The sequence below is a fragment of the Oncorhynchus masou genome, chromosome 1 (genome assembly GCF_036934945.1).
Source record: "Oncorhynchus masou masou isolate Uvic2021 chromosome 1, UVic_Omas_1.1, whole genome shotgun sequence".
In the NCBI taxonomy this organism is placed as follows: domain Eukaryota; kingdom Metazoa; phylum Chordata; class Actinopteri; order Salmoniformes; family Salmonidae; genus Oncorhynchus; species Oncorhynchus masou.
In genome coordinates this window covers 62658016-62674276 of record NC_088212.1, presented here as the reverse complement: position 1 = coordinate 62674276, position 16261 = coordinate 62658016, and the positions used below count along the sequence as shown (strand labels likewise).

General features: G+C 41.9%; 1 protein-coding gene across 2 annotated transcripts; it reads left to right on the top strand.

The window, feature by feature from the left end:
* Window positions 1–1555: 1555 nt before the first annotated feature.
* LOC135547639 (cytoplasmic dynein 1 light intermediate chain 2-like) lies at window positions 1556–14897 on the top strand. Of its 2 annotated transcripts, none has more exons than XM_064976829.1 (13): window positions 1556–1684; window positions 2461–2534; window positions 2710–2826; window positions 2991–3221; window positions 6519–6685; window positions 9159–9252; window positions 9384–9519; window positions 10510–10621; window positions 10728–10787; window positions 11333–11377; window positions 11527–11644; window positions 12252–12380; window positions 13010–14897. In XM_064976829.1, the coding sequence occupies exons 1-13, from the start codon at window positions 1590–1592 to the stop codon at window positions 13024–13026; spliced, it is 1395 nt and encodes a 464-aa protein (XP_064832901.1). In that variant the 5' UTR covers window positions 1556–1589; the 3' UTR covers window positions 13027–14897. The 2 variants fall into 2 exon arrangements, with proteins under 2 accessions (XP_064832901.1, XP_064832892.1); XM_064976820.1 differs by having other exon boundaries at window positions 1557–1684; window positions 13005–14897.
* The last annotated feature ends 1364 nt before the right edge of the window (window positions 14898–16261 follow it).

Below are 16261 nucleotides of genomic sequence, written 5' to 3'. Positions count from 1 at the left end.
ACATCTAACTTCTACAGATGCACAATAGAGAGCATCCTGGCGGGCTGTATCACCGCCTGGTACGGCAACTGCTCCGCCCACAACCGTAAGGCTCTCCAGAGGGTAGTGAGGTCTGCACAACGCATCACCGGGGGCAAACTACCTGCCCTCCAGGACACCTACACCACCCGATGTTACAGGAAGACCATAAAGATCATCAAGGACAACAACCACCCAAGCCACTGCCTGTTCACCCCGCTAGCATCCAGAAGGCGAGGTCAGTACAGGTGCATCAAAGCTGGGACCGAGAGACTGAAAAACAGCTTCTATCTCAAGGCCATCAGACTGTTAAACAGCCACCACTAACATTGAGTGGCTGCTGCCAACACACTGACTCAACTCCAGCCACTTTAATAATGGGAATTGATGGGAAATGATGTAAAATATATCACTAGCCACTTTAAACAATGCTACCTAATATAATGTTTACATACCCTACATTATTCATCTCATATGTATACGTATATACTGTACTCTATATCATCTACTGCATCTTTATGTAATACATGTATCACTAGCCACTGTAACTATGCCACTTTGTTTACATACTCATCTCATATTTATCTTGCCTATGCTGCTCTGTACCATCACTCATTCATATATCTTTATGTACATATTCTTTATTCCCTTTCACTTGTGTGTATAAGACAGTAGTTTTGGAATTGTTAGTTAGATTACTTGTTGGTTATTACTGCATTGTCGGAACTAGAAGCACAAGCATTTCGCTACACTCGCATTAACATCTGCTAACCATGTGTATGTGACAAATAAAATTTGATTTGATGTTGGCTTCTTATGATTCCACGAGGTGGCATCACTTTACTTGTCTGGTATACGGTCGACTGTCTACTGCTCTATGGTATGTTCTGTTGCTCCAGTTAATTTTCTTTGGTCTTGCAACTGATGCGCAGTCAGCTCTTTCCACCCCAAACTTACCCAAATGCATTATGGCCTAGCTGCACAACTGATCCTGGACCGGTTATTAAGTGTACAATGCCAATATTCAAAAAAAGAAGCCTTGCAGGATGACATCATGCAAGCCAACGCGTACTGAGCTCTCTGTTATTATGCCTGATCACAATTAGCCTACACAACACTTTCATGGCAACTTGTTATTTTACTTTGTCTTTTTTTTCCCCTTTCATGAATACAGTAAATAATTGATTAAATCATCATGATGATATAATCAGATGTAGTTTTTGGGAGGAGGCTGTCTGAAACCTACAGTTAAGTAGATGCACTCGGTTTAGTATGCGCACAATATTGTACACTTAGCCCACTAGATTTTTTGATTGGTCCACAGAAAAAGGAGTGAGCTATTATCACCATAAATTATCATCAGCTTTGACCCATTGTCTGTATAGGGTGCTTGATTGATAGCAAAATGTGGTAGGTATCCTACTTCTCCGTGTTGTTAAACTTTTGATTTTGCACCATCAAAGATGAGCCGCGTTCCGGGATTTGTTGCGGTGTAAATCGCGTGCACACATTTTTAACAAGGTTCTAGGGCGCCCAAGTCGCGCCTCTCTCTTTGTGGCTGCAGAAAGAAGATGGCTCCCGTTCTGGAGAAGAAGCTCCTGGGCGCAGCCGGGGCAGGCGACAATATGGAAAATAGCAACGAAGACGAGGAAGGACAAAACCTATGGCAAGTTCAAGTACTCGTGATTTACAATGTGCTATTTTCTGTAACGGAGAAGCTTTTTACTAACTTGTTTAATGTGCTTTGTCACTGCCGGGTGCCCTCATCAACGGTCCCGGATGCCTTCAAAACAGTTAACTTGCTAACTCGTAGTTACAATAGCAAACGTAAGCTAGGCTACAACAACTTCGCTTTAGCTAGTTAGTGTAGCTACATAACTAACCAGTTACAATAACAAACGAGCAAAACGTATAGATAACTAGGCAGGCTAACCAATATTCACACCATATCAATCCTACTAACAGGCGCGTTATAGTAACTAGCTAATTAGCCAAGTTATTGTCGTCTGATTGTGCAGGACCAAATAATGTACAGTAGCTAGCTAACGTTAACTCGCGTACTTTCCAGCTGGACCCGAAGCCACATAATAGTTGTTGGTCCTTGATAGTTACGGCTACACCTGCATAACTAGCTATGTTTTAATATTGCCAAGCCAGTCTAACTTATTTTATAAAATATACAAAATTAAGAAACGATCTAGCTAGCTATGCTCAGTGACAGCTGACTCACATTACCTGGGTGACTTGACATCTTGCAAGTTGATGCTGACACTCAAAAGCTCATTTGACAAGGTAGGCTAATTATCATAACCAGTGTTAGCTAGCTAACGGTCTTGGTGGGCAGACAGACACCTACCAGTAGGCTATGTGTTAGGCCTAGGCTACTTAATTTCATCATGTGATAACTAGCAAGCAAACTCATTTCATTGTTATTCCCTTCAGGACTTCAATTCTCAGTGAGGTTTCAACACGTTCAAGTTCTAAGTTGCCATCTGGGAAGAACATATTGGTGTTTGGTAAGTGTACATCCATGGTGTTTAACTTTTAAATCACCGAAAGGGAGAAGTAACATATTTTCAGGAGAGGTTGCATATAATGTTATACAAATAATAATACATGTTTTCAGTCGAATAAACCAAATCATAAAAATAACATGATAATAACATTTCCATTTCTGCGGAAATGTTTCAGGTGAGGATGGGTCAGGAAAGACAACGATTATGGCAAAACTCCAAGGAGCAGAGCACAATAAGAAAGGAAGAGGCCTGGAGTATCTGTATCTGAATGTCCACGATGAGGACATAGATGGTATGTTCCCTGTTTCAGTGGCAAAAAATACAAGTGTACATGGGTTAGGCTACATGTTCCCAGTTGTAAATGAGAACTTCTCAACTGGAGTACCTGGTTAAATAAAGGTGAAAAAAAAAAAGAATTTATTTTTTGCATGACTGTACATCTCTGCATTTTTTCAGACCTTACACGCTGTAACGTGTGGATCCTGGATGGGGATTTATATCACAAAGGCCTGCTAAAGTTTGCAGTGACAGCAGAGTCGCTGAACGACAGCTTGGCAGTGTTTGTGGCAGACATGTCAAGACCCTGGACCATCATGGAGTCGCTCCAGAAGTGGGCCAGCGTGCTGCGTGATCATGTGGATAAGCTCAAGATCCCGCCGGAGGAGATGAGAGAGATGGAGCAGAGGAGTAAGTAGTGCTGAATCATCTACTTCACCTTGGCTGCTGCAACAAAGTGTCTGTGGGGTTGATTGTCCAAGGCCAGTCCTAATATTGAACTGTGTTTGTTTGGCAGTCAGACAGTATAGGTGATGATAATTGCTGTCTTTTATGTTGTGAGATGCTTGTGGAGCTGATGACATGGTTTTGTTTGGCAAGTGTCTGCAGCATAGTGAACATCCCAGACAGAGCCAATGAGATGGATGCTTACACAACAGATTTAGGCTACAGTTGGATGCTGGCTGGTTTTTTCATTTAAACTAAAGGGAACAGCAATAGAAATCTCAGACACTGAAGTATAAAATTACAAATGGTCATGGTAGTTTCTAGGTCATCAGAAAGGCCCATGATTATCAGCTGTGTTCAGTCATGATGACCAAAGCCTACTCTCTTGATCACTGTCTTATACTGAGTGCTCCCTCCTGATAATTTTAGATATGATCATGAAGTGCTCTTTTGTGCTCTGAAGTTACAGGCTCTTACAAGAGCCTGGGGATATCTAAGGTTCTCTTGAGAAGGCTGGGAAAAAAAGTTACTGTACTTGGAGATGCTTTCGAGACTGGTTTGATTTTGCAATCAAAACTAAACCAATGCCATGCTTAATGTGCACATATAGACCTAGTAGATAGGTTCACCATTGTTTTTGTCATCAATCCACCGTAGGCCTATGACCTTTCTGGATTTAAGTGTCAGTTTTGTGACTGGAGAACCACTAGGCCTAACTGTTGACAAACTGAAATGTGTGGAAGGGGAAGTGGCAAAAGGATGATGTTTCTGAAGGCAAAAAAAACTTTCAGGTAAGGTAGCACATTACTGCATTCTATGGCAAATATTGTAAACATTTTGCATAACCTGAATGCTTCTACTGGACCAATCTGTGATTAGCTGAATCTATACTGGAGGCTAAATTATATTATTTTCGTAGATGAAGACTTGGTTTGCCTTTCTCAATATAGGGAGGAAAGCATTTGCATAGTCGTCGAGCCTTTTTTTCTCCATTGTGGATTGTGTTGTACTAGTAAATAAATGTAACTTTGTTCAATAGTGTAGGCCTAATTTTGGCGAATGGTGTTTGCTGATATCCAACACAGGTAGCCAGGCTGGCATATGCTCCCTGTCAAACTCTTTTGTTGAATACATGCCCACCCACAAGCAGTTCCAGCTTTCTAACCTAGCAGAGTAGCATATCATCCAGACAGTGCTCATCTTTCAGGATGTCAGTAATGATGTCATCACTGCACATGCCAGACTAGTCCGACATATCCAAAGGGAGGAGGGATGGCCGGTGTCCAGGCGCTCTTACAGCAGTGTTGCATCATGGTTTCTTCTGACACCAGAGGGAGTCTAAGCATGGAAGGGATATCGAGTGGGCAGGACGTTCTGGCTCATTTGAAACTGGAGCAGCTTGATGGTGTTCTGTAGCAGAACCATTCCTTGCTGTATCATGCACTGAAATAACACAGATCAACAGTTGTTCTATTCACAACTGTCATTATCAGAATTCAGTAATATCTCTCTTATGTTTCTGCATTACAGGCAATTAAGCTGAAGGGCCGTGCAGGAAAAAGGGAGTTATGCTTCACATTGTTCATAAAGTTTTATCAAGGCTAATGCTTACTGTAAAGCAATTTGGCCCCACCTATGTTTGTACTAGAATGGTTAAGTGGGCAAAGTCGAACGATGGATGAGTCATGCTCTTGTCTCTATCTGTCCTTCTGATTTAAAGTGGTGTCTGATTTATAACTGTGCAGATGAAGGCTAGAAGTGTGACCACTGCACCTTTCTGACAGGCACTTTACTGTTTTTTACCTCAGTAAAGACGTTTTGCCGCTCAGCCGGGTTATGTAAGAAATGTAGGCCATAACTATGTATGTCACTCCCACCAAGACGGTCTACCAAAATATCCAAGGACAAAAAACATGGCTCAATGGCTGAGAAGTGCCTGCCTAAGAATGTTATTCAAGGAAAACCATGTGAGGGGGGCATTTTTGATGTTGTACAACCAGTTATTTGAGTTCTTTGGAGACAATTGTTTGTCCAATAGTCTAAATGCCATAGTGTTACACTAGAGAAATTGCACATTTGTATCTTTTGGTTTGTCTTTGTTAGTTGAGACTGTTGTGTCCAGGCTCTGCTGGCCCCCTGCAGCTTTAGCTGGCACAGATCAGCGCCTGAACAGGCAGTCTGATCCCATCCCTGCTCCCAATCAGCTGGAGTTTACATCACAGGGCCGAGGCCAGGCAGCCCAGCACCCTAAGGGTTGTTCTGTTTTGTTCCTGGTGTAGGACAGTCCTGTAGCAACACTGGCTCTCAGGGTCAGCCGTAACCACATTCCTCAGGTTCCTGAGGAAGGGGAACAGCCTTCCCAGACCACTACTCAGTGCTGCTGTGCTGGGATTCATACAGGGGACAGACTGCCAACACAGCTGCCTGCAGCAGTGCCCCATTGGGAATTATTCTTCTGCTTTATACAAAAATAGACCTTGTGAAAATAGTCCTAGCCTGTAGCAATATATGCATCCATCATTATCTTACTAATCATGTTACAAAAGCTCTTTGGAGTGTAAATATATTAGCAAGTTATACTAAAAGCTTTTGCACTTGTTTACATATCTACAGACTACAGTCTCTAGGGTTGCGTCCTGTAGCAAGTCTAGGAGAAGCTAATGATAATTTTGATATTGAGGTGGAGTCGACAGCACATAGGGGCATGAATATATATAAATGATGGATGGGTTGTTGTCTGCTTGACTACAGCAAGCAGACGGTTAGTTATTTGTGTGTAAAACACAGTGGGAGTTATTTTCCAGTCTGGTAGTGGAGCAGGCAGGAGAGGAATTGCTGTCCAATAAGCTCACATCTCTACAGACCTGGTGCAGCGAGTTCTGTAGTTCAGTGAGAATGGTTGGGTCTGGAGAACAGGGAGTGTGAGGGGCTGAGTGCCTTGATAGTCAAGGGTAAGACCCCAGTCCTTCACTACATAGCCTACAGGACAGGAAAGAAGAAACTCAACATCATCTGTTAAGAATGGGGACTACATTTTTTTTTTTTCTCAATTTCTTGTAACTTGGTCTTTAAAAACTCAGGGCCCTAGTTATGGGGTACCCATTTGTGATGCTGTCCTGCATGCTTTATTTCAATCAGAAGAAAATATATGCTCTCTATACCACCTGTGTTTAAATCTTGTAAATATTATTGATCCTCCAAATGAAGAAGGTTCATTGCGACTGGCCTAACCAATGCGGCCGTCCCCTGTCTGCCCCACAGTGGTGAAGGCCTTCCAGGAGTACACAGAGCCGGAGGGAGCCGACCCAGCCTCTCCCCAGAGACGGGCTCCCCCTGCAGGGGGGGAAGACGAGGGCGTGGTGCTACCACTCGGGGAAAACGTACTCACACACAACTTGGGCATTCCAGTGCTAATAGTTTGCACAAAGGTAAGTTGAGGCTGGTTGAATACAGGTACCTGAAAGAAGTAGCCTTCCATTTTTAGGCACCAGTATTGAAATTAATAGCCAATGTTTGTACTAAAAGATTTTAAATTACACTGAGCCTCAGATATCCCCACGCGCCCACTACTAACTAGTACACCGTTGACTCTCCACTCTGGCAGTCCATTTCATGGTTGGTGCCTGATCATCCCCTGTCTTGAGTTTCTGGTTTTTAGTGTTGCCAGTGAGGCAGCATCTTCAGCCCATGAAAGCACCACATTATTCCATGTCCTTCTGGCCAATGGCTGCTTTAAAAGAACACACTGTTGTCAGTCATCAGTACTTCACATGCTAGTTATGACGAGGACTAGTGAATGTTATTTTCACTGCTCACTGTTTTTCTGTTTCTCTTCTACCTTTAGGGAGAAAATGGTTATTTCACTCCTGGGGAATTAATCTTGGTCTTTAGTACAGTTTGTTGAATATACTCAGAGCATTAGTGATGTGTCCTCTCTCAGGTGCTATACATAGGGAATTTGTGGATTTGAAGTGTGCTATGTCTTCGAAGAAACTGCTGTCATTTGGTGTTCCCTATTTTCAGACTATTTGCTGTATTTTCTTTTGATTACATTTTTAGTATTTGTTATTTTACACCCTTTTTATCCCCAATTTTATAATATTACGATCTTGTCTCATCCCTGTAACTCCTTAACGGGCTCAGGAGAGATGAAGGTCGAGACATGCGTGCTCCTAAACATGACCCGTCAAACCGCGCTTCTTAACACCCGCTTGTTTAACCCAGAAGCTAGCCTCACCAACGTGTCGGAGGAAACGATGTTCAACTGATGACCGAAGTCAGCCTGCTGGTGCCTGGCCTGCCACAAGGAGTCGCTGTAGTGCGATGAGCCAAGTAAATCCCCTCCTGGCCAAACCTTTTTTGTTGTTGAATTTTACCCCTTTTTCTCCCCAATTTTGTGGTATCCAATTGTTTAGTAGCTACTATCTTGTCTCAAACGGGCTCGGGAGAGACGAAGGTTGAAAGTCATGCGTCCTCCGATATACAACCCAACCAAGCCGCACTGCTTCTTAACACAGCGCGCATCCAACCCGGAAGCTAGCCGCGTGTCGGAGGAAACACCGTGCACCTGACAACCTTGGTTAGCGCGCACTGCACCCGGCCCGCCACAGGAGTCGCTGGTACGCGATGAGACAAGGATATCCCTACCGGCGTAACCCGGACGACGCTAGGCCAATTGTGCGTCGCCCCACGGACCTCCTCGACAGACCCTGGGCGTGAACCCAGAGTCTCTGTTGGCACAGCTGGCGCTGCAGTACAGTGCCCTTAACCACTGCGCCACCCGGGAGGCCCCAAACCTTCTTCTAACCCGGACGACACTGGGCCAATTATGCACCGCCCTATGGGGCTCCCGGTCATGGCTGGTTTTGACACAGATTGGGATCAAACCTCAGGCATTAGTGACGCTGCAATACTGCGATGCAGTGCCTTAGACCGCTGTGCCATTTGGGAGGCCATTTGCTGCTTTTTCTAAATCCATTATGTCATTGATTTTGATTGACAGATTGAGTGCAATGTATAGTTCTCACTAACTGCTGCAGTTTACAGAGCTATAAGGAATGTGAATGCCAGTTTACTCGGTGACACAGATATACAGGTTACGTTAAGCATGCTTGCAGATACCATAGACTTTCAGTCATTGTGCTAATGCTAGTTAGCATTGGCTTGCAAAACTAACTCAAACTTCCTTCATACTGGACACAGAGACATAAAAATGGTATCCACAAGTTCATCTGACTCTGGGGAAGTAGATAAAGAACATCATTGCTAAAATTGCAAAATATCCCTATAAGTCCCAATGATTGTTGCAGTTGGGTATGCATATTTAACCAGGCCTGCTGTCTTTACTACTGCCATTTTCTTTTTCTTTTTTTTTCAGGAAGTAGCTAGCCTGGCATTCCCTGAGTCATGCTCAGCCTGTTAGCCCTGTTGTTGTCAAGGTTACCATCTTGTGGTCACTGTGGGGAGGTTTATCTGTGTGTGAGAGACAGGGTGGTGCCTGCCTGCAGGATTTTACTGCTCCTTCCTAGAGGGAGGGAGGAGGGGAACTTGCAAGCGAGTGGAGGGGAGGAGAGTGGAAGTGAGGGAGGGTCGTGGCTGAGACTGAAAGGGAGGCATGGCAAAGTGAGCAAAGTCATTTTTATGTTCTGCAGGAGGGTATGGTTTTCTTGCTCCAGTTGTTCCTGTGTACTTCGCTCTTTCTCGCTATCTCTCTTTCAGTTTAATTCAAAGGGATTTATTGGCATGGGAAACATATGTTTACATTTGCTGACGCAAGTGAAATAGACAAAGTGGAATAAAAAATAAACAGTAAACATTTCACTCAAAAGTTTCAAAGGAATAGAGACATTTCAAATATAATTATGGCAATGTACAGTGTTATAACAATGTCTCTCTCCACAGTGTGATGCAGTCAGTGTTTTAGAGAAGGAGCACGACTTCAGAGAGGAGCACTTCGACTTCATCCAGTCCCACATCCGAAGATTCTGCTTACAGTGTATCCTTTCTACTCAAACACAACACTCACCCTTTGAATGACCGGCCCCACCATGGATATACAATTTTATGTGTTCCATTTAATTTTGTGCCCTATCATGTCTCTGCATGTTCCTTAACCCCACCTGACAGATGGAGCTGCCTTGATTTACACATCCGTCAAAGAGGAGAAGAACCTGGACCACCTCTATAAATACATAGTGCACAAAATATACGACTTCCATTTCACCACGCCTGCCTTAGTGGTGGAGAAGGATGCTATTTTAATGTAAGTGAATGCTTTGTTAGGTGCCCACATATCGAGGTGACAAGACTATATGAAATCATAAATTTCCGTCTTGTGATTTGCCCTTTCATTTCCTCAAAAATAACATTTTTTAAAATTTGTCATGTAGCATAGGGGTTTCCAGCATTGGGGAACACCTTGCGCACCCAATGTCTATATGGTCACAAGCACTGTTTATGACACAAACATTCCACACCCCTCTTGCTGGTGGAGAAAAGAAAATGTTGTAGGTTCAAAGCTTATTTCCTGCAGTTCTACACATTTTTTTTTTATGTGGTGCAAAGAACATTTTGCTGTTTTTAAAGCAATTTTTTTTGCAATTCTATACATTTTGCCAATGTAATGTGTATTTGTGATATTTGAGTGACAAAAAAATTACAACCATCTTTGGGATAAAAACAAAAACAAATTAAAAGAATGTTGGCTGACATGGGCTAGTTGATCTGGACATTTCTGACAATTATAAATTATAAATATCTCTAAGATATGCAATAACTAACATGACAAGAGGAACTGATAATGTACTACCCAATTGAAATTCACCTTGTGCATTCTACTATTACAACTTTCAAGACTAAGCTTAAAGCTGGACTGAGTTCAAACATTTATAAATGTTTTTTTTAAATGGGGTGGGGGGGGGGCATTCCGTCCCCCCCTCCTGCCAACCCCTAGCACCCCTCCACAGTTTGGGAACCACTGATTTAGCAGACACGCTTATCTAGAGTGAGTTACAGTAGCAATTAGGGTTAAGTGCTTTGCTCAAGGGCACATCGACCGATTTTTCACCTAGTTGGCTCAGAGATTCGAACCAGCTAACTTTCAGTTACTGGCCCAATGCCATTAAAAGCTAGGCTTTTAACTGGTGGACAGTTCTGAAGTTATATGAATGTGTACTGTATTGCCTTTGAAAGTTATTGTAACAAACTATTGGTCATTGCTCGAGTACCAAACAAAACTGTTTTCTTTTCCTAGTCCATCTGGATGGGACAATGAGAAGAAGATTGCAATTTTGCATGAAAATTTCACAACGGTGAGACCTGAAGACCCCTTTGAAGACTTCATCATGAAGCCTCCAGTACGGAAGGTATGATCATGAGACTTCTACAGATTACATGTCTTGGACTTTTGGAATTTTACTAATGTTCCTTATGCATCTCCCTTGGTTTGACATTCATGTCTTCTCTTTCCAGCTGGTTCATGATAAGGAGGTAAACGCAGAGGACGAGCAGGTTTTCCTTATGAAGCAACAGGTATGTGTGTTTGTTTACATTCTAGATCACACAGTTCTGGAATTCCTTTCATGTTTGCAATTCCATGTTATCTCCTCTTCTAAGGATGCACACTAGATGGTAGTGAGTTGAGAGAGAAATAATTGGTTTTGTTCAAAGCTGGGATTGTGGATAGTGGAGCCAGTTTAATTTTATTAGTCTTTCCCAGGCTTCCTATTCTGCACTTCCTCACGGGCCAATCAGATGCCTGAACTCCCAGTGCTTTAGCATAATTGGTTGAAAGGGTGTTGTTTCTGAGAGATCATGTGGTTGCCTCAGGGCGAAGTGCGCTTCCTCTTTGTAGTGGGCTTCAGTCAGTCCCTGTAAGGTCCAGCTACCTGTATCCATCCATACAATGTTTGTTTCTACTATGCCCATAATCTGTGATGTAAAAAAGTGTTTCTGGGAATGTTATGGGGGTTGGAAAATATAAGATACAAATGCAGAATTTTATGGGCCAAATTATTTCAGGAAAAATGTGAAAATAAAATATTGTCTCACCATTTTTATTTTTGTCTGTTCTTAAGTCTTTGCTGGCCAAGCAGCCGGCCACACCAACAAGAGGAGCAACAGTAAGTGTGATAACATCAACCACTTTTTTTCTTTTCATTGCCACATTTTCTTAACATGCGTGTTGGATGACAATTATTTCATCACTAGGAGCCGTGATTAATTTTAATTGCCTCACTACTCCGCTCTTTGTCTTCTGTCTGTGTTTCAGGAATCTCCTGGACGGACTGCTTCTGGCTCTCCTCGACCCACTGGCCGTACAGGCTGTACCAATGTGGCCAGCGTCTCGCCAATGACCGCGGTCAAGAAACCTGACCCCAACATGAAGGGTAAGTTGGACCACTGGAACTTACTGCACACCCTTTATTTGTGTTTTTACAGATTGTCATTGAAACTGTTGTATGAGAACTGGCAGTCATTTGGGCAACACTTCTTTTGGGTGTTGGAAGTGTGTGACTGCTGTCTAACCACTGCCCCCCTGAGGTAGCTATTGAAATAATTCCATTAACAATAGATTCCTGCACACCTCCTTCCGCTGGCCTTGCTTGGGGAGAAATATTGACATTTTCTCCATTAAGCTCAGTGGTGGAACTGTGCATGCCAGTGTGAATAGATCTGCTTAAATTAAACCAAATTTATTTGAGACCTGCAACCCCCACCCTGTTGTTGGTTGCTGTTGGTAAGGCCATGTGGAGAGGAAAGGATTTGGATACACTATACAAACGGACAGTTAATCCTCTAAGAATGCATGTGCATTGAATTATGTAAATGGTGTTCCAGTTAAAGTATGATGCTGTATGTGCACTAATGTTTTTTTATGACGAAATTATGAATATCATGATCATACAGTAATAACTGTTACGTGTCTGAATTGTATGGAAGAGAGATCTCATTTAAATATCATGGTTCTGCTTGTCTCATGTGTTTGTGTCTCAGGAGCAGCAGCAAATGAGGGAGTGCTGGCCAACTTCTTTAACAGCCTTTTGAGTAAAAAGACTGGGTCCCCTGGGAGTCCAGGCACCGGAGCTGCAGGAGCAGGATCTCCAGGATCTGTCAAGAAAACAGGTATGGCCTCCTCTGGCCTGGCCCTCCAGGCTGTCACTGGCTTCTCTCTGGTTTAACTGCCTCTTTTTGCCTTTGGGCCATGCTGTTGTCTGGAGGTTTACCCCTAGAGCCTGAAAGAGAGGGACTTCTTGGCAGGTCCTAGAGGAGAGAAAGAGTTCCACTAAACTCCTCTGCCACTGGAGGAACTAGTGAAAGGCCTGTATGCATGGGACACCACAGCTGTTACCAATGTGTCATTCTCTGGCTGCAAAATGTCTCACAACCACCCCAAATGACACCAAGCACATACCACGGCTCACTGCTTATTTCTCTCGTTTTTGTTTGTTCATTCAGTATGAAGTTGTATTAACCCATTATCTCAGCATATTTGCATGGCCTTGTGTCCTAATGGCCTTGTGCAGCTAATGACAACTGAAAGAATATGCATGGAATGTGTTTTAATGTCTCAGGATTGGTTTTGCATGTGTGCGTGCACCTGTTACGTGATGCAACTGAAGTCATTTAGCATGGGACCACATCTCGTCAGTTTTCATCCGCTTGCTGGCCTGGCCATAACAGTCAATTTCTAGTACAGGCACAGAAGCTACAGGAGATTACTTTCTGTTCTCTCTTTTATTTTCCAAGGGCAGAAGCCGGTTTTGACTGACGTCCAGGCAGAGTTGGATAGAATGACTCGCAAACCGGACTCCATGGTTACAGCTAACAACACACCAACAGAGAATGAAGTGTGAACGCAACAACAGCATTGTCCACTGCAAATACTGGAAAACCAACACACAAGCATAAAAAAACTAAGACCAAATTCCCAATGTGTATATCAGTCAGCAGACAGTAGTTTTGCCAAATGAGTTTGAGATGCTATCAGATATATTGGTTGTTTTGGTAAAATGGAGAAAGAACGAAAGGTGGAGGTTTGGAGAAGGAAGTTGAAGACTTGGCTGTATCTATCCTTATTACTTCAATTGTAATGTTTTTTTTGCAAGGGATGTCGGGTTAAGTAATGCGTGCACACTCCTTGGGAGGCAGCAAATCCCCTGGTCTGCGAGCCCTCAGTTAGCTAGGGGATACACCATCTCTCACAAGCTTAGAGTGGAAAAGTGCTGTGGCCTCTTGTTCAGCTAATATTATGGAAGGAAAGCAGTTGTGATAAGAACAATTAAACCCTAAATATATTCATTAAAAAAATGAAATACTTGCAAGTGTATGTAGTATGTAAAAAAAGGTTAGATATGATACTGATGTATTTATATATAAAAAATCATTATTTTATTTTTTTCTGCACTGTTTGTGATTAGAAAGGGTTTAGATAGCTATATCTCATAACATGTTAAACTCCACTGACGTCATGACACTAATGTGACATACAGATAGCTGAAAGCAAACAGTGGCATCTGCCCACAAAATGACAGGTCCAACTCGTCATCTTTAAGGATTCTGTAAATATCAGCGAAATTGCAATTCAAGCTTTGGTTTTATTTTGTACAAAATGCAATTATTTTACAAAATTATGAAGAAATGTCTGGGATAAATTGAGCACTGTTGGGATTGGCAAGTGTAGAGTTTTCAAGGAATGCTCTTTTGCCTAGAGGTGTTTTGGGGGCAGCATCTTTCCTACTATAACTCCCAAGTGCCTGGCTCAGTAACTGTTTGTGTCATAGAGCTGCTTGTCTACTTAAAGAGGAAATGCACTGTAGCACCAACGGTAAAATGTTGTCCAGTTCGGTCATTCAAGTAATTCATTTTTTTTGTATAACAAGTCTGGTCTTTGCATAAGGTTTCAAAAGAAATGTAGCTTACTTCTGTGGCCTAGATGGCATTGTTCACTTGAGCAATAATGAGAATGCCTTTCATTTTATAAACTGTAAAGGTATCTAGATGCACATTTTTAGAAGTAACCACAAGTTTAGAGTTTGTGTCCCCCAGATGAACACTTGTGTGGTTTAAACCACTCACTTGTGCGGCCAAAGCATTTGGAAATCAATTACTACGGATTTAATAAAATGGGTTATCCTTAAAAAGGAAATTTAGCTCTGTTACTTTTCAGTTTCAAATGTTTTATACAAGCTATATGGCAGGTCAGGTTAAACATTCCCGATTTCTACATGATGTAGAAATCGTGGCCCAGTAGGAAATTGCATTGTCCACAGATCTTTTGTGTGATCTTCAGTGCCCATTTACAATGTTGGCTTTTTGCCTTCAGTGTGTATACACAGTTCACAATTTGTCCATCTGTGCACCCTGCCTTCACTCAGTGTAGATCTTAGTCAATATTATTAGCCTTTGCTTGTGTCCTTGTAGGTTTTTAAATTGTCCTAGTTCTGCCAATGTTTTTTGTAAACTTTTGAACAATTACATCCAATCTAATACTGTACCATATCAAATTATTTGTAAAAATCGTACGATTATTTGATCGCAATGAAATAACTAAATGATCACCTTCAAATCTACATACAGTCTAGCTATGGTTAATTTGCAGATCAGCAATTGTAACATGGATTTAATAAACTGTAAGAGCAGCTACTTGGCTTTTAAAACAACAGAAACTACATAGAATTGGAACCTGGAACCAAAGATGCCGTAATTGGTGTGTGTAAATAGTCTCATTTGATTTCCAGGTGACCATCCTCGCCTGGCCCTGCATAGAACACCCATCATTCCAAAGTACATTCTAAGGTGGTCCGTGTACATAATCCCTACTTGAGTTGCCAGGCGAACACGTTTTTCTTTTGCTCTGGGGGGGGGGGGGGGAAATCACAAGACTAAGAGGTGTGCAGTCTACTTTATTTTGCATGAACCAATCTGTAGTAAGAATAAGATGAGAATGGGCTGGATTTTGATTGTATCAAAATTAAGTGCTTATATTCATTGGGCAGAAATTTGCATCTTAAGTTCAGTTTCTGAAATTCAAGCACAATATTGGGACACCCAGGAGTATTTCCTTATGTTGAAATAAGCACTTTCATTTAGAGAGCTGAAATGAACCCCCAGATGTTATTGTTTAAACTAGAGAATGCATACTCTTCTTCCTGCCGGCTTAGAACGTGTATTGATGAATTACAAGTATGACGCACTTAATATTGCATTAATATGTTGGGGATTAGCAGTATAACGAACATGGCCCTGGCAGTCAAATCTGCTCCAGACTTTTAAACCTCAACCTTTATGGAGGTTTTTAAGAAATCCACATCTAAAATGCATGTCAATGCTCTTTAGTTTTTCAGGTGTATTTCTGTCACACCTGCTCATTGCAGAGCGTCTCAGTATTATTCTGTTCTATTTTTTTTTCTGCACAACAATGGTTTCTGTTTGCAAGCCTTACTTTGCTTAAATTATGTAGGATATATGTCTTTTAGGGTGGTAACAGCCTAGAAATTCATGAACTCGTTCACTTCTCTGATGTTTGTCTCCACATAGTTACTAAACATCAGCATTAGCCAAACAGAAATCTATGTTTGGCTAGTACATCAAGGAAAAGTACTCACTCTGCTTGATTTCCAAATTGAAAGTTTTTGATGATTGGATATCCCCAAGATTGAATGAAAAACAGATCTTGTAACATTTTTCAAGCTTAAGTTAAAAGCGATTGCTCTATACATCATCTTTAGTGCTATGCCTTCAGCCCTTGAAAATATACACCTATAGGAGATTTTTAAGCTTTTGCTTACAGTCCATTTTATTCAGGATATTAACACCTTTTAACCACATGGAGTACTGTGTTTGTGTCCTGGACATATTCAAATGAGTGTGATTGTATGCTTTAACATGATGCAGTATGCAGCCATGTGGTATCTCGCTTTTTGTGCCGACAAAGATAAGGAAAAGTGTCTGTCAGCTCTGGCTTCAATAAAACAAAGAATCCAGACTACTTTTGTATCCCTTTG